The sequence below is a fragment of the Rousettus aegyptiacus genome, unplaced genomic scaffold (assembly GCF_014176215.1).
Source record: "Rousettus aegyptiacus isolate mRouAeg1 unplaced genomic scaffold, mRouAeg1.p scaffold_m13_p_7, whole genome shotgun sequence".
In the NCBI taxonomy this organism is placed as follows: domain Eukaryota; kingdom Metazoa; phylum Chordata; class Mammalia; order Chiroptera; family Pteropodidae; genus Rousettus; species Rousettus aegyptiacus.
Genome location: NW_023416310.1, coordinates 12,581,287 through 12,598,337, shown reverse-complemented (window position 1 = coordinate 12,598,337; position 17,051 = coordinate 12,581,287). Strand labels below are relative to the sequence as shown.

Here is a 17,051-nt window from a genome sequence, read left to right as displayed (position 1 = left end):
GTCACATTTGTCAATCTTCGAAAAAACTTTTTTTGTCTTTCACATCTATTTCGTTAACCAACATTTTGTTGAGTAGTTAAGGGGCACCATCTCTGGATCTCCCAAGTTTTCTCCCTATGTAGCTCACTCCTCCTCAGTATCCTGTCCTGCAGACTCCAGCCATGTTGGTCTCCCCACACTTATCCTCTCAACTCAGGGAGTCCTCTGGGCTCTCAATGGTTCTCTTCACTGTCATCTGGAAATTCTCAAGGCAGTAAGCCAGGGCAGTCTTAAGAATCTTCCCATTTGTTTCCCATCTTTCAGAGAGTACTCCTTTGTTGCCTGATGTCTAGTGTCTTCGAAACTGTCGTTTCATATATTCTGTCCGACTTTTCTTATCGTTTTAATCAAGGGTCTAGATCTAGTCCCGACAACTTAACATGACCAGAAGCAGAAGTGTTTCCACATCTTGTTCATTTATCCCTAGGTACTTTATACTTTTTGCTACTACTAATGATCTCTTTTAAAAATCGCTGACCTGTAAAAGTACAATTTGTTTTTTGTTCATTTTATATCCAACTACCTTGTTATACTCTCTTCTAATAATTTATCTGTAGATTCTTTTGGGTTTTCTATGTAGGCAATAAGATCACTTAGAAATAATGATGATTTTGTTTCTTCTTTGTAATTCTTATATTATTATCTTACAGCACTGGCTAGATCCCCTGATACAGTATTGAATAGAAGCAGTCCTAGTGGGTATCTTTGCCTTATTCCTGACTTTAAAGGGACTATTTCACCATTAAGAATGATGTTTGCTACAGGTTTTTAGTAGATGTCCTTTCTCAGGTTTAAAAATCCTTTATTAAAGGATTTTTTCTGTATCGATTATACTTTTTTCCTCCTTTAATCTGTTAATGTGATAAATCTCACTTGATAGATTTTTCTAATATTAAATCTTGCATTATTAGAATAAACCCAATATGTTCATGATGTATTTATTTTTTAGACATTACCAGACTCTGTTTGCTAATATCGTATTTAGGATTCTTGCTTTTCTATTTATAAATAAGATTAGCCTGTAAATTTCTTTTTTACTTTGCTTGTCTGGTTTAAGTAACAAGGTTATTCCGACCTGTTATAATAAGTTGCAGAGTATTTCTTTTTCTATTTTCTGGAATAATTTGTAAAAGATAAGAATGATCCTTGATTGAAAGTTTGACAGAATTTGTAAAATCATTTGGATCTCGTGTTTTCTTTGTGGGAATTGTTTTAAAATATTTATTTTACTCCATTAATATTTATGGGACCATGTAGGATTTTTATATATTTACACCCACACACATCTACCTCAGTTCTGTTATAATGCTTGTTTTGAAAACACAAGTTTATTCCAACACAGTTGCTATATTAGGAAACATGAATTTCCTGTTGCTTACACACTGGTTTTGTTCTTAAGAAACACAAGGCAAACACAGAAAACTGTACCCAGCTGAAACAGGAATATACAAACATATACACGTCTCAAATATCTAGCAGGCAGCCACGTCAGTTCACCCAGTGTGTTATGAGCCACACCCATCCATAGCTGGCATTAAACTTGCTGTCCAATTTCAGATAACTTCTGCCATTCGATAATAACCCACGAGCTGCAACCCTTTCTTTCTGTTGCGTAGTCCACGCTCATACGTACTCGGTGTATATGGAGACGAGGTGGGGTAGTGAATGGGGGGAGAGGAATCTAAGAAGACACCACGTTTTTTATTTTGATGACTGGATAGATGCTGACATAATTTACCAGAAATGCAGGTGGCAGAACAAGTGCGGGGAGAAGGTGATGAGTTCCACTCAGGACACATGATGTTTGAACTGTCTGAAGAACTCTCAGCTGGGCGCTGGTATTGAGCCCTGGGGATCCGATGGTCAGCAGGGAGCTCAGGGCTGGAAATCGAACGGTGCACAGGTGGTGACGGTGAATGCGAGCACGGCCCTGGGGAGACGCCGCCGCCGCAGGGCAGCGAAGGAGAACGCAACACAGGAAAAGACAAAGTGGGTGGTCACGGGCGAAGGGGAGGACTGGGAGAGGTTTCGAAAGGAGTGGTCAGCATCGGTGGCCGGCCGTCGCTGAGGGCTTCCTCGGCCGGTATCACCTCACTGACTCCTTACAGCCATCCCGCGGCGGAGGTAATGGCATAGCCTCTGTGTCCAGAAAAGAAACAGAGGCTCAGCTTCGTTGACTAAGGCTACGAGTCACACGTGTAAAAGACGAAGGCGACATCCAGACTCCTGTCTCCCTTGTGCCAGTGCTGGCGTCCCCGTGCCGGGCCGTCTCCTCACTGGGGAGGCGGAGGCCAGGTGTCCCGGGTGAGGGCGGGACAGGTTGGGATAAGGGGACCGTGCTGAAGGGAACAGGAAAAGGCTGCTTCATGTTTCAGGATGAAGGCAATCCGAACAGCCACTTGTCTATGTAGCAAACAACTCATACAGAACATTCACTTCTGGGCACCGAGGGTATAGCAGTTAAAGTCCGTGTCCTCGTGAAATTCACATTTTAATGAGGGTGTCATGCAATAAACAAGCCGTTGGTAAACATAATTGTACATGGAGGGAGGTGAGTGCTAACTATAAGCAAAGCAGGCAGAGCCGAGAGAGTGCGGGGGTCGGGGAGGGACCACGGGGCCATCAGGGAAGCGAGGCAGGCCCCTCCGCGGAGGTGATGGCTCAGCAGCGGCCTGAAGCCCATCATAGGGACTACGCTGATGGGGTGCAAAGGTGGGGCTCAGGGTCTTGGGCAAGTGAAAAGCATCGTCTCCAGAATTTAAGTGGAAGTGGAAAAGGTGGTGGAGAGGGAAGGAGCGAGGGAAGATTATCTCGGCCACTGGTCGGCCCAGGAGTTGGCCTCGGTGGCAAGGAGAGAGACTTTCCTCTGAAACAGGAGGACAGACTCTGAGGGCGGGTGTCAGAGGAGGGGCGTGGACAAGTGGGTAGGCTCAGTGGGCAAACGAGCCAAAGGTCGGAGAGTAGACATAATGGGAATTACAGTGGACTCGGACCAGAGTCACACGCAGGGATGCTGCGACTGGTTTCAGAGGAGGAGTCATCCTGGTGATACCAAAGCTGGGCCATCGGCCATTCCTCAACTAGTGCTTTAAGCGCTGGCTCCCTCTCCAGGCTTTGGAGTCAGCCGACTTGGGTTACAGACTACTTACACCAACAACTGACCTTAGGTGAGTTGCTTAAGCTCTTAAATCCTTTTCCTCATCCAAAGATGAGAATAATAGTACCCGCTTCATAGGGCTGCTATGAGGACAAAATGGGATGATCGATACCCTTTGGCCAGCCCACAATGGCCTCCTAGCTCTGAGGTCTCATCCCTGACCCCCAGAGAGGGCCTCCTGCTACTGTGTGTACTATATATATAGCTCTGCAACTTGACACTGCACCCCCGGGAAATACAGGTGATGGAAAATCTGGCACAAGCTGCTGATCCTACCTGTCTTGCCCGGTTTTCCAAAGCGGGACATAACATGACGACGTGGTAGAAACTGTACCCTGCCTTCTGTCTCACCGGGAGCTCTCCACACGGGCCGCGTGAGTCTCCAGTGTTGGGAGACGGGTCTGTGTGGGGGCACACGCCTGCATGTGTGTCTGTGCACAGCAGAGGGCAGGCTCAGCTTCCTGTCTGCCCCTTCCTGAATCGGACAGGCAGTGAAGAGAAGCTGAGCCCAGTTCTTTTCTCTGGTGCCCGTTGGCCACAAGGATCAGCTACCCATGTCGGTGTCGCAAGGGCCCCAGAGTTCAGGCATCACACACACCAAGTCACCCTCGTACTCCCACTCTGAGGTCTGGTTCCCTCTTGTGTCACAGTGTTTTGAAGGAAGCAAAATGCTGTAGGCTCTGAGAAGCACGTCTGGCCTGCATGTGAGTGAGCTCTGGCAATCTTTGCTATGAGTCTGGGACGGAAGAGGTGGCCAAAGGTCTGAGAGGAAGTGGAAGGGAGCCTGGTCCTAGGAGATGGGCTCAAGAGAGCTGACCCCATGGGGGAGGACAGAGCTGGGGACTAGGCGCAAGTCTGCACCTCCTGGTCCTCCCTTTAGTTTCCCTAGGGGGAGTTGCTCAGGGTTCCTCAACAGCCTCTACAGGCCCCTCCCCAGATAAGCCACCGTGGCCTGCTCTAGAGTGCCAACTTTTTGTTTCTTGTAAAGGAAAGTAAGAACCCACTCCCACGTGGCATCTCTGGCTGGTCTGAGGAACTAAAGAGTCAGAGATATGCGGCTAAGGGGTCATAGCTAGGTTGTTAACATCAGTCCCCGACCCCCGCACCCCAACCCCTAAGGACAGGTTTCTCCGGAGGTAGGATGAGCAGTTGGCCACAATCACATTTCACAGACTCAGTAGAAGATAAAACCTTTCATTCGTTTTTGACAAAATAAATCTCAGCGAATCCTTCTTCCCCAAAGACATAGCCTCTAGAAAACTGGTTCCTGTGCTTTTAGGAGATAAAATTTCGGAAGGATATTTCCATGAAAATAAGTAGTAGTCATAAAAATTATTGCTCTTTGGTGGCCTGATAGCAGTCTGTGTCCACTTCCGTAAAGAGTGTCGCTAACCTATCTAAACACAGGGAAAGGCTAGAGTATGGGGCTCAGCCTTCTCAGCCCCATAACTGCCCCTGGGGTCTGCTGGCCTCACTACATCTGTTTGTGTCTCTCCTAACTGGACATCCCGGTATGTCAATTTGTGACATACTGTCCCCACTCTGCCCATTTGTCAGCCTCTCCCTCCTACCCACTGGAGAGTCAGAAGGAGCAAGAGGTCTATGTGTGTGTTCTGTCAGGTCAGCGGGCTCTTGATGCTCCCCCAGGGAGTCTGCAGGCCAGGCTGGAAAGGGCTTGCTTTTTCCAGGAGTAGCTGCTGTTGGGATGCTTCCCAGGTCAGAGGTTGCCTGGAGCTGAGAGTCAGGGGCACAGGCCTATGTGAGATGCTCTGTGGTCGACAGGCAAGAAATGACAGCTGGAGCCCAGGCCAGTCCCTTCCGGAGAGGTCCTTGAGACCATATCCCAGAGAAAAGGTCCTGTGTAAGCTGCAAAGTCGGGGTGCTAAACAGCAAAAGAAAAGGGGACTTCGAGACCAGAAGACGCTGGCTCCTGCTGATCCAGCTCACAGAAGCCTCAAACTTCAAGCCACGCTGTAGCTGGTCCTCCTGTAAGATGGAAAAGAAGCCAAAGGGAAGGATGAGGGTGGGGTGCAATCTCTGTCCTGCCGCAGATCCCTGTAGAAGTGGCAGTGGCTGTTCCTTGTCTTCCTAGCTGCCCCTCCCCTTCACCACCCCTGTGAGTAAAGCTACAAGGCCAATTTCCCCAAGTCCCATCAAGCCGTCCCCCATCCATGTGTCATTCCCTGAGTGCAACACATGACATCAGTATTACTTGGTTGGAATCTGGGACCAACCACTCTGACCAGTGAGGGACCGATGCCAATGCCACTTCCTGCCTGCCCAGTGTGGTCTCCTGTAGGTACATGTGCTCCTACTGGACATGTCCTGGCGAAAGTCTCCTGGACCAGACACGATAATACAGCGCCTGCTTGGCTCCAGGCTCTGTGCTTGGCTCTTGGGACATAAAAATGAATAGCCCCAGCCTTCAAGGTCCCCACAGCCTACTGGGAAAGCCAGACAGTGAGCAGCTGGTCCCCTGCAGCAGAATCAGTGCTCTGGAAAGGAGGAGGACAAGGCTCAGAGGGCCTCTCAGCACAGCCCTTAGCGGGAAGAATGAAAGACGACTCTCAGGTTTCGACTTCCAGGCTGGAGGATGGTGCCGTTCACTGGGACGGGGACACAGAAGGAGACACTGATGGGGGGGGGCGGGGAGGGAATTCGGTTCGAGGCTCATTAAGACACTGCCATGCTTGTTTGCCGTCAGGCGGAGATGTTCAAATGAGAGCCGGAAACGTAAATCTGGAACTTGAAGGAAATCCAGGGGGACGGCTATAGGAGTCGCCAAACACAAGAAAGTGCTTGGGGTCTGGCAAGCAGGCGAGGTGCCAGGTATTATGGAGAGCAAAAGGAATGAGGGCAAAGAAGGAAACACTCCCATACTGCCATCCCAGATGATGGAAGGAAGGAGACTGAGCAGGGATGACCAGAACAGCAGAAGAAAATCCAGAAGATGATGTCATAGAAGCTAAAGAAAGAGTTTCCAAGGGCAGGACTGTTCAGTGGTATCAGTACCGCCAGGAGACCTGTGGACTGGTTACTCCTACACCGGCATCAATCTGCACGCCTCCCTGGGTGTGGCTAGCCCTGCTGTGTGTACCTGAGTGCATGGGGTGCCTACCTCCGGATGCTCAGCCGGCGGGAAGTGTCCGGACTTGGCACTTTTGGAGTAGGGCCAACCATAAGGATACAAACACCGGTGAGGATCATGCAGGTGGGCACGGCACCAATGAGGACCTTGAGGGTCACCACCACCTGCTCCGCCTGCTTGCACACTCCTGCCGTATACCCTGCAAACCTGGAGAGATACAGCATCCAGCTCAGATTCTCCTGAGCCTGTCTTGCTGGAGGGGAGGGGTCCCAGATCCTCCACCTCCCTACTCTCCTGAAACTTGGATTCATTTCTTGGCCAGATCAGCCTAACCGTGGTGGAAGGGAGTGTTGTCGAAATGGTCTGAATGGAGAGGAGTTCAGAGAGCACTGAGAATGTGGGGAGCTGAGGCTTCAGAAGGGTACAGTTCCCAAAAAAGGCCCCTCCCAGTCATGTGCACAGAGAAACCTAGGGGAGATGGTTCCCCTATACTGTCCAAAGAGCAGAGCGTGGGCCCCAGATTCATGTGTGGCCCCTGGCTGGCTGCGGTGGGGAACTCTGCCCTTTTCCTCCCACCCCACTAATCTGTCGTGCCTCTGGTACAGCCCAACTTTGCAACTCACTCCAGACTGAGCATGGAGATGCCCAGGGCAGCGGCGCCCGAAAGCTTGTTGAAGAAGACGTAGGACGAATAGAAGATGGTCTCCATGCCCGGGCTGTGCGGGTGCTGCAGCTGGAAGTCGTCCACCACGTCCGGAAGCATGGACCTGGGGAGGAGGCGGCAGAGTTACCCCTCTTATGCCCCCGCCAGCCGCCAGCCTTCAGGTTCTCTGAGAACAGAGACCAAGTCAGAGTCCTGCTGCCCGGGACTAGGACTGACCTACAGAGGGCCAGGCAATGTGCGTGCTTGTATTCCCCCCACCCTCCCGCTGCCCACCCTTCCTGACACCTGGTGCTCTTTTAGGACGGCTCCGAGGACGGAGCTGCTGGCCCCCATCTGCAAGCGGGAGAGTTGCTCCCGGGCACAGGCTAGGCAGAAGGGGCCTGGGACAGCAGGCTGACATGAAGGAGGCCAGTCCCGTGACGAAGGTTGATGCTCCCACACTCCCTTCCCCTCGCCCAGCCTACCAGGGTAGCAGCAAGGACATTGCGATGCTCAGGCCAGATACAGAGGCCACGACGTATGCCACGGGTGCCGTGGGCACAACAGCCAGCAGGATCACGAAAGGCACCATCACCTGAGGAGACAGACAGGCACGCCGCCCCGTCCTTGCTGTTTCCTTCGCTCGCACACCGGCCTTTACCCATGACCCTCCAGCCCGGTCCTGTGCCGAGCACTGAAGACACAAGCTGACGCAGGTCCTCCCTGCCGGCCCTCAATATGCTCAGACTCTCAGGCCACCTCCCCCGCCCCGGGTCTCGCTTCCTGCCTCACTCACACAGATCCCGAAGGCTGACATCCGCTTCCCAAATCGCTGTAGGACCCACTCCCACAGCGGGGTGCTCAGTACCGCTGAGATCTGCAAGCAGACAGAACCGTCACAGCCTGGTCGAGTTGCCAACGCCTCTGCCCAAGTTCTTGAAGACTTTTCGGTGGGTCACCCAACCTCAACCTGGCCCCCTGGTTGGAACCAGTGGCTATGAACTTTATTACCTTGACCATAATTCCACTCTGCTGGAATGCAGCCAACTTAGACCATAGCCAAGTCAAGAATGTTGACCACCAGAACACTGGCCACACATGTCAAGGATCACACATGTCCCCAATTCAGGCTCCTGAGTGACCTTGTCTCTGTCACCCCAGGTCCCCTTACCAGGATGGTTAGCACCAGACTCTGGACATGGTCGCGTAGCTGGGAGGCATGTGCACAGAACAGGACCAGATAGCTCTGCTCCACCTGAGGAGGTTGACAGGAAGTGGGAGTCTACAGGGAACAGCAAGAACTCAGAAGTCAAGGGCAAAGCCTAGATCTCAAGTCTGGCCTCCCTTTTGGGACCTTGAACTCTGGTTCCTGCTGCCACCATGGAGTCCCCTCCCCTACCAAGGAAACTTATTCTCGACACAAGTATAAATACTATTCCTAGTCTACCTTCACCTTTGCACAGCTAAGATTGGGTGAACTTTACCATCTCAGACACTGTTTTTCCCAGTGTCTAGGCCCTCGCCCTTCCCCAAACCACAGGCTCCACCTAGATCTCTACCTTCCCGTACCAGCCTCTCCAGGCCAATGGTCTCTCCCTACTAAGTCTCAAGCCTAAATGTGATGTGGTAGGATGAAGATGAACTGGACCAATGGGGACTGGCCTGGCCAGACGTACCTGAATGGCTGCTGAGATTAACAGGAAGGAGATAACCAGCGTCAGATAGGGCGGGTGCCGGACAGTGAGGCCCAGCCCAGCCAGGAAGCCTGGGCCCTGGCTAGAGGCTGGGGTCGAGGGCTCTGCAACACAGGAAGGTAACGTCTCAGCGTGGCAGAGTTCCAAACCAAAACCCATGCCTAAGAGGAGCCCATTCCCCCGCTTCTGTTTCCCACACTCTTCCTGCACCCTCATACCTGGTTTCTCTGTCACCCCCAGGCGGAGCAAACCAACGCACACAGGGTAAGTCGCGGCAACCACGGCGGCTGCAGTGTAGTAGAGACGAGTCTGTGGGACAGGACAGAACTGGGGTGGGGTTGACGTTTCCAACCCCTGGAGGTAGGGACACTCGAGGGCAGAACAGGAGTACCTCCCAACAGGAGAAGAGCCCCAGCCCAAGGCTGCTGGGGGCTCATCCTCCCAATTAGCTCAGCAGAAGGAGAGCTAAAGGCCCAGGGTAGTCTTTCTCCTGACTCCATGCCTCCTGCCTGCGTCCATGCCAGCAAGGGTCTGGGCCCCCACCTCTCATATTTGTTTGTTTGTTTGTTTATTTGTTTGTTTTTTACACCTACAGCACCTGGTCTTCCTAGGTGGTCTCCCATCCAAGTACTAACCAGGCCTGACCCTGCTTAGCTTCCGAGATCAGATAGGATCGGGCTTGTTCAGGGTGGCATGGCCATGGACCCATCTCTCATTTTTTTAAAAAAAAACCCTTCAGTGTTGCTGACTTCTGTATGCCAGACCCTGAGGCTACAGTCATGAATAAGTGACCCCTGCGCATCCACAATAAGGGGCTTGGAGTGCGGGAGGAAGACAGATCCGTGAGCAGAAAGGCACAGCACAGTGTGATGCACGATGACCCAGGTAAATGACAAAAACGGTTCTACCTGTCGTTCAGGGGAAGGTGCATATGTGATAGAATACATATAGAGACACGCATGGGAGTGACAGCCGCCCAGCTCTGGGGGGCGGAGGAAAGCAGGAGGCGGGCCGGGCCTCACCCGCGTGAGTGCAGCGCAGGCGCCCAGGGCCCTGCGCCTGGGGGTCCGCGCGCTGCTGCTGCTGTCTTGAACTTCTTAATGAATTTTATGAATTTGTGTCATGTTAATGAAGTTGATGGATAATAGAGCTGGGGCTACCAACAGGTACCCAAACGTTTTGTGCCTGTAGGGATGGGTTCTCAGCCTTCTGCTCCCCACACCTCAGCATCCCAGGCCCCACCTGATCTCCGCCTCCCCAACTGAAGGCCGCAGCCACCCTCCACTCCGCCCTCGCCCAGACAGGGAAGGGAAGGGGCTTGTAGAGGCCTGAGCCAGCATGTGGCAGTGAAATCAGACTTTCGGCCTAAAACATGGATAGGATTTGATAATAGATGTTTGGACGGGAGGGTTGAGAGTAAGGGAGGAATAAAAGGTAACTCCTGGGCTTCTGGGGGGTAGTGAAGTCATGTGCTTTAGGGGAAATAGAAGATGAACTTGATGGCTGAATAGGTGCCGGCCTTAGTTGCTGAAGAGGGACGTGATTTGAGGCGGGAAGAAGCAGGTGTGGCTGCAGGTTTCCCTTCTCTTCACACTGGGTGGCAGGGGCCCTCCGTTGGGCCCGGTGGGCAAGTTCAGAGGAGGGGCTGTACCCTGAGCTCTGCAAGGACACTAAACCCTGCTGCCCTCCCCCTGCCACTGCCCCTCCTCCGCGGTCTGCCGCCTCCAGTCCGGATGGCCTGCTGGCCCGCTGTGTGTTCAGTAGGCACCGAGGCGGAGAAGCAGGTCTAGCGGTAGGACAACGGGTCATGGGCCCAACTAGAGGATAAGGGAAGGAATGAGAGGCGCGGTGGGCAGAGCTGAGCCCCCGAGAAGAAGTGGCCCTAGAGGAAAGAGGCGACTCCGCAGAGGGGGTCCTGGCGGGCCGGGAGGCACTCACGGCTTCGGGCGTGATGGCGACCGGGTCCGGGAGCGCGATGTCCTCGCACTCGTGGGACGCGTGGGCACGCGACACGATGAGTCCGTGGACCGCGGCTCCCATCAGCGTCCCTGCCATCTCCATGGTTATCCCTGGGACAAAGCCAGCACTCAAGGTGACCCAGCTCCCGGGCCCAGGGCAGTGCCATCCCCCACCCCTACCCAATGCCCGCACTCACGGTACGCGGTGGCGGAGTCCCGCTCTTTCGGGCTGGGGGTCAGGAGCATGGTGAGCGCTGTGTAGGGAACCTGGAAGAACTAGGGGGCCAGCGGAGCTTAGACGGCCCCCGTCTGCCCAGCCCGCCAAACCAGCGCCCTGTCCCAGTGCTACCCACTGATCCCCTCAAGCCAGGAGTCAGGGTCTGGGGAACAGGAAGCGGCATCTAGCCCAGAGCAAGCGCAGTGCCAGGCAATGGTGAGCAGGTGCGGGCAGTGGGACCCACCTGGACACCGCCCCCCCCCCACGCCCCGCCTTCCCGCCCCTCCCCCAGCAACACACACTTCAGAGTGGCCAGCAATAGGATCCCAGGAGTCGAAGCTCCAGAAGAGGGGCCACCTGCTCACCGTGGCCAGGGCCTGGAACAGGCAGTAGAAGGTCATGTACCAAAGGCCTCGCAGGTTGGTGAAGGGGGGCAGGAACCACAGGAAGAAGTAAGCCAAGGAAATGAAGGGCGTGCAGCCCAGCACCCTGTGGGAGCACAGTGGAGGTGGAGCGCCCACAGCACCAGGACGGGGGATACAAGGGGCAGTGCCGGAGCAACCCCACCCTTCGGGGCATAAGCCCTCTGCCCCTGGAGAAGCCCTGGGCTGGGGCTTTTAGGCTGGGCGCCACCGAGGGGGCGAAATGGCTGATGGGACATGGGTGGAGCCAGGAGCGGGTCTGGGACTCTGGCTAGGACGCGTGGGTGCCTGGTGGTTCCATTCCCTATATCAAGGGCCCTGGAGCACAAAAGCGTCCTATTCTGCAAGACCTTCCATGGTTCCCAGCCCACCCTGCCCACAATTAGCCTTCTGGCTCAGGCCTGGGAATCTGGGAGGCTTTGTCCAGCCCCGAGCCCCTCGGTGAGGGGAAATCCCCAAGGATGTCTCCGAACTGCTGCATGACTCAGTCTGACCCAGCCGGGTCCCGTCGCCTATGGTCTAGTTCCCTGCTATGCAATCTTGTTCTCTAACCATCCATTCACAGGGGTTTCCACTAAGAGGCAGGTCGTGATGAAAACAGTGACCTCAGTCTAGGGCTAGGTCCCGGATCCAAAGGACTGTGAGGCTGCTCACCAGGGCATGAGTCGTCCAGACTCTGTCCTCCTGCTTCTGTTGATGAAGAACCCAGCCACGGGGTCAGCAGCTGCCCCAGACACCTTCCCTCCAAACAGGACAAGTGATACCTGGGCAGCGGGGATCTGAAATGAACAGGGGAGGAGACAGCCAAGGCCGAGAAGAATCAGAGAGGGTATCCAGGCCTGCCCACCCACCACGAGGGAGATCTGACTGGGGCCAGAGCTGTAGTGTAGAGATCTATTCAGCCTCCTCTCCAGGACACTAATCCGAAAGGCTCTCAGGGCACATCTGCACTAGAGAAGAAACACTGGCACATTCCCATTGTTACTCATGCCCAGTCACGTCTGGAGAAGATGCGAGGGACCCTCGTCTAAGCTGGCTTAGTGCAAGAAGGGTACACCTAGGCTGACAAGCGAAGGTCAGTGTTTCATAATGAAAAAGTTTTATTGATTTTTTGATTACATAAATGATACACTCATAGAAACTTTTGAACAAAAATATTAAGCAAATCCACCATCCTGAGACAACCAGAGCATTTCGATGATCAACCTTTCATGCATTTATATACATTTGCAACTTGTAATCTTATATAAATGCAACCATATCAGGGTCGTTTAAAACAATCATGAATGCCTTATTAAAAATTTCTTTTTTGCTTATCCTCTATCCTCCACCATTCCCGCCTATAGCCGATATTAACAGACTGGCGTAATTTTCTGTACACTTTCTCCATGCTCTCTTTAAATCATGTACTGACACATATACACATATACTCATGCATTTACATATATGGGGCATGTCTTTGTTTTGCTAAAATAGGATCATTTTATACTCTTCTCTAGAACTTTTTCACTTCATAGTGCATCATGGAAATCCATCCAAGTCAACTGATTAGATCTAACCCATTCTTTTGAATGGCTACATAATAGTCTATTATATGGATTTAGTACAAGTTATTGTCTAATTGCTTCTATATTGCTGGGCATTCTCATTGTTTCCCATTTTCTGCTACAAACAACCTGCAGTAAACATCCTTGAAGAGGCTGCCCTCAATAGAATTGGCTTTTTGTCTGGCTTAGGGCAAAAGTGTTACCCGTGGATGATGGTGGGGGTGGAAGGACCAGACACTAAGGAAGATGGGAATAGGGGGCCCTGGGCTGTTGCCCAAACTCACCCGTGCCACATCCAGCAGGAAGAGCTGTAGGTAAAAGGCTATGGCGCTGGAGGCCACCTGGTTGGGAATCCCGCCAATGCCATAGCACACCTTAGTACAGAATGAGAGGCGACCAGTTCTGCTGTCCTGGGGGGAGACAAAGGAGCTAAGCAGCTTCAGAGACACAAAACAGCTTACCACGCCCCCTAACTTCCATAAGCATTCTGGGGTCCCTATGTCTTGAGGGCTTTTCCTGAGACCTCTTAGTCCTAATTTGCCCTGAATCATCTTAAAGGGAAGTGACAAGTAAAAAGAAAAAAAAATCTTAAGCCATGACCTCTACGAACATTTCCAGGGGGAAGTTCTTCCTTATATTTCCCCCTCAGCGCTTCCTGCTACAGTCCGTTTTATTTTGAGTCAGCAAGCCAGAGTGAACTGGGGGTCAGGAGACCCCTAACTTTGCCATCACCTCCTCGCGTGACCCTGAATCTACTTTCTCTAAGCCTCTTCTGTCAAATGGAATAATCGTCCCAATTTTGCAGAGCTGTTTTGTTGAACGAATGAGGCAATGGCTCCAGGGGACTGTGACAGCCGGTTGTTGAATGACTGACTAGCAGCCTGAAATCAGCCATGGTGAGAGTAATTACGCCACAGAGATAGCAAACATTACAAATCAGAGCCCTGTTTTCCCCTCTAGGAGACTGTGTACCAGCCCACCACAGAAATGAAGTCATGTTTACGACCCCCACATGTGTGTGTGCGTGTTTCTCACAAGCCCTAAGATCTCCAGTGGGCTCCATACTCCAATATTCGACTGCGTACTCACGGCCCCGCATGGTTGCCTAACAGGCATTTCAGCTTAGCATGGTCAACACACACGGCTTCTGATTTCCATCCCATCGTTTCAACCAACTCCTAACTCTGTTGTCCCCATTGCATTAAATGACCCCAATGCCCACTCAGCAGCTCGGGCCACAAACCCAGGAGTCATCCTTGATTCCTCTTTCTCAATTGCCCTGTCGAATCTTTCAGTGAGAGCCTCCGAAGTGGCTCCCTTGCTTGTGCTTTGGGTCCCAACTATCCACTCTCCATCCAGCCCCTAAATCAATCTTTTCATAACGTAGATTGTGTCTCCTCTCTCTTAAAGCCTCCCGACAGCTTGCTTCACCATACAGCCTACGAAAGCCCGCCCAAACTTCCCCCATTCCCTTTCTCAGTTCACTTCACGTAGCTCTCCCCAATCATGGAGTCTCCTTTTTTCCCTCAAAATGACCACGCCTGTTGTTGCCTCAGGGCCTTTCCTCGTCCTGTTCCTTTTGTCTGGAATGCTCTTCCTCCAGGTTCTTACAGAACTGACTCCTGTCTTTCAAGTCTAAGCCTAAATGGCATCTCTTTTTCAATTGTACTTACTACTTGATATACTCTTATTTCTTGCCTCTGTTCATCAGAATAAAAGTTCTCTGAGAGAACGACCTGTAACATCTATTAGCCCTCATGGCCCCAGTACCTAGAACAAAAGTTGGCATATAGTAGATGCTCAGTATACAGTTGTTGAAGGAATAAATGCCATGAAGACGTTGTGGATAGTGCAATTTATTTGAAGATGCTGGGAATCCTTTCTCATCCTTTACTTGGGGAAGGGAGGGGGAGGTGAGAGACTACAGCTTTACCCATTTTGGTACCTTGCAGGACACCCAGGGCTCTTTGGAAGGCAAGGTCTTCTAAGATAAGGGTTTATCATCTCCTTTGCACACTCCTCCTCCCCAGAGAAACCACACGAGGCAGGATGTGGCCGGCCTCCTTTTCTGACACTTGTGGGAACGTTATTTCAACTTCCAGAGAACTCCAACAACAGGCAGAATGCACCACGATAGCCCTCCCCGCGCCGTCCCATAATGCGATTCCCTTTTCTCCCTGAACATGCCTAGCAAGTTTCTGGCACATAGAATACACTTGAAAGATAGAAAAAGAAATTTCAGCTGAAACTAGGTATATGAAATAGGTATATGAAATCTTGATAGCTTTATGTAAATTATAAGCCCTTTGTAATTGACTGAACATAAGTTTTCGAAGCTGGACACGCTTGGATTCAAATTCTGTGTCTGCCTTTTCTGGCTGTGTGACCCAGAGCAAGTCACTTAACGGGGCTGAGTTTCAGTGTTCTCACATGTTAAATGGAGATAATACAACTTTATAGGGTTATGAGAATTAAGTGCAGTAAAATGCACTTACTTGGCAATGTTAGTTTCCCCTCTTGCCATTAATCTCACCCTGCATTTCTAAAGTTCGCTAAGAAATGAGTTCCCAGAGAGACTCCTTATTAACCTTTCTTTCTTGGGGGGCCACAGTCCTTTGCTCTGAGGTGCCCCAGAGGAAGCACAGGGAATTGAGGTAGTGGTGAAGCCTCAGGCAAGGAATGCACTCCCTTGGAAGGGGAGTGGATTTTGCATCAGCAGACAGCTCAGAGGTGCCAACCCCCCTCCAACATACCCGCCCTTGCGGCATGAGTCCCAGCCCAATCGCCCCTGGGGGTCCACCTGCCCTCACTGTGGGGCCTGGGTGCCAAAGACATCTCTGAGAGAGACTGGTGATTGGACAAGGCCAGGGTTTGAGAGGGTGGCTAAGCCCACACCACCTGCTTGGGGACTGGAGAAGGGAGGCTGCCTCTTCGGGTGCAACTCAAGTCCTACCTGCCCAGCGTTCAGGAGATCTCTGGGAAGACCTGGAATGCACTAAAGCCCTAGACCGGGAGTCAGAAGACCAGAGACTGGTCCTGGTTCTGCCTGGCTAGCTGAACGAATCCGGCAAGGTACTCACTTGCCTAGGGCTGTTTCTTATCCTGTTCTCTTTAAGGCTCCCGTATATCCACAGCCTCTGGGCTCACAAACTGTCAAACCCCACTAGGGGCAGTTCGAAAGCCCGAAGGCTAGGGCGGACGACCCCAGGGCTGCCCCTCCGCCTGGATAAAGGGCTGCGAACAGAAGCCCCCAAGGTCTCTGGGGCCTCGCTGCCCCCGCGATGGAGCCCAGTGCCTCCTCTCTGCCCGGTTGCGCCCCAACTCCCTGCTCGCCCCTCGCTTTGCGCTCACCGGGGCGGGTTCCGGGGTGTGCGCTGCCGGCCGGGGAGACAGTGGTTCAGCCGCAGAGGCCGAGGTCCCTCCGGGGGACGCCGACATCGCGCCCAGCTGCTCCGCCTGCGGCCGTGGGCCTCCGGCGGGAGTTATCGCCCGCGGGGAGGGCGGCACCGGGGCCCCTGGGCGAGTGGGCGCGGCGTGGCGAGGGTGGCGCTTGCCGGCCGTTGGCAACGTGCGGGAAACCTAGAAGCTGCGAAGTGAGCGATTTCGTTTCCCCAAGGGAACGAAATGCCTAAAGCCCAAACTCCCTGGGGGAAAGGCCGGTTAAGGTTAAGTCTTTGGGGACCATTTTCCTTGCGGCAGCTTCCCGGGCGTATGGGAACCAGAGGCGGTTCGCGCTCAACTTCCTCCTGCAGATTAAGATTATAGCTGAATAGGTTTACAAGATGCTAAATTCGATATCAGATCCCTGAAATACACATTTCCCAGCCTCATACATAGATGATGGGTATGGCTGTTGTGGTGTGATCAAATAAACCTAAGACCCACGGAACCAACTGAGATGAATTGTGAGCCTTTGTTAGTCAGGGAGAGTGACTCTCCACCACGCAGGGTTAGAGGAGATCAGCCCCGAGCCTCCAGGGGGGATAGCTTAAAAAGCCCCCAAACCCCCTCCAACAAGCAAGCAGGTTTACAAAAGCAGAGGTTGGTCATTTGCATATCTTTACACAGGATAACTACACCCTTAACATTAGCATAGGTTGTCATTAACATATCTTTGCACAGAATATCTCCTAGAACTACACCCTTTTTAACATTAAACGATGGAAGCAGAAGTTGGCCATCCGAAAATTTTCCACCCTTAACATTCCCACTGGTTTTCTAGGGGAATTCGAATCATTGATTCATCATCCTGGAGCGGTGAGTAGTGAGTTTTGAGAACCATGAGT

The 17,051-nt window shown here is 52.3% G+C and overlaps 1 protein-coding gene and 1 pseudogene across 1 annotated transcript; both read right to left on the bottom strand.

Annotated features, from left to right (window-relative positions):
* Positions 1 to 5,044: 5,044 nt before the first annotated feature.
* Positions 5,045 to 16,226, bottom strand: MFSD2B (major facilitator superfamily domain containing 2B). The gene is made up of 14 exons (XM_016121802.2): positions 16,117 to 16,226; positions 13,050 to 13,175; positions 11,873 to 11,997; positions 11,162 to 11,285; positions 10,777 to 10,855; positions 10,560 to 10,690; positions 8,840 to 8,930; positions 8,604 to 8,725; positions 8,099 to 8,182; positions 7,724 to 7,804; positions 7,413 to 7,522; positions 6,908 to 7,051; positions 6,315 to 6,491; positions 5,045 to 5,182 (listed from the first exon to the last, which is right to left on the bottom strand). Exons 1-14 carry the CDS (start codon positions 16,201 to 16,203, stop codon positions 5,158 to 5,160), a joined length of 1,506 nt encoding a protein of 501 aa, XP_015977288.1. The 5' UTR covers positions 16,204 to 16,226; the 3' UTR covers positions 5,045 to 5,157.
* Positions 9,208 to 9,326, bottom strand: LOC118605818 (annotated as a pseudogene).
* Positions 16,227 to 17,051: the final 825 nt, after the last annotated feature.

Bases quoted from the DNA above. Each gene is read 5' to 3' on its own strand.
- MFSD2B (XM_016121802.2), bottom strand. From the start codon at position 16,203: ATGTCGGCGTCCCCCGGAGGGACCTCGGCCTCTGCGGCTGAACCACTG. The intron at 7,805-8,098 runs GTAAGGGGACCT...GTCTGCTTGCAG, and splicing joins GTCTGGTGCTAACCATCCTG to ATCTCAGCGGTACTGAGCAC. The intron at 6,492-6,907 runs GTGAGTTGCAAA...GTATCTCTCCAG, and splicing joins ATCTCCATGCTCAGTCTGGA to GTTTGCAGGGTATACGGCAG.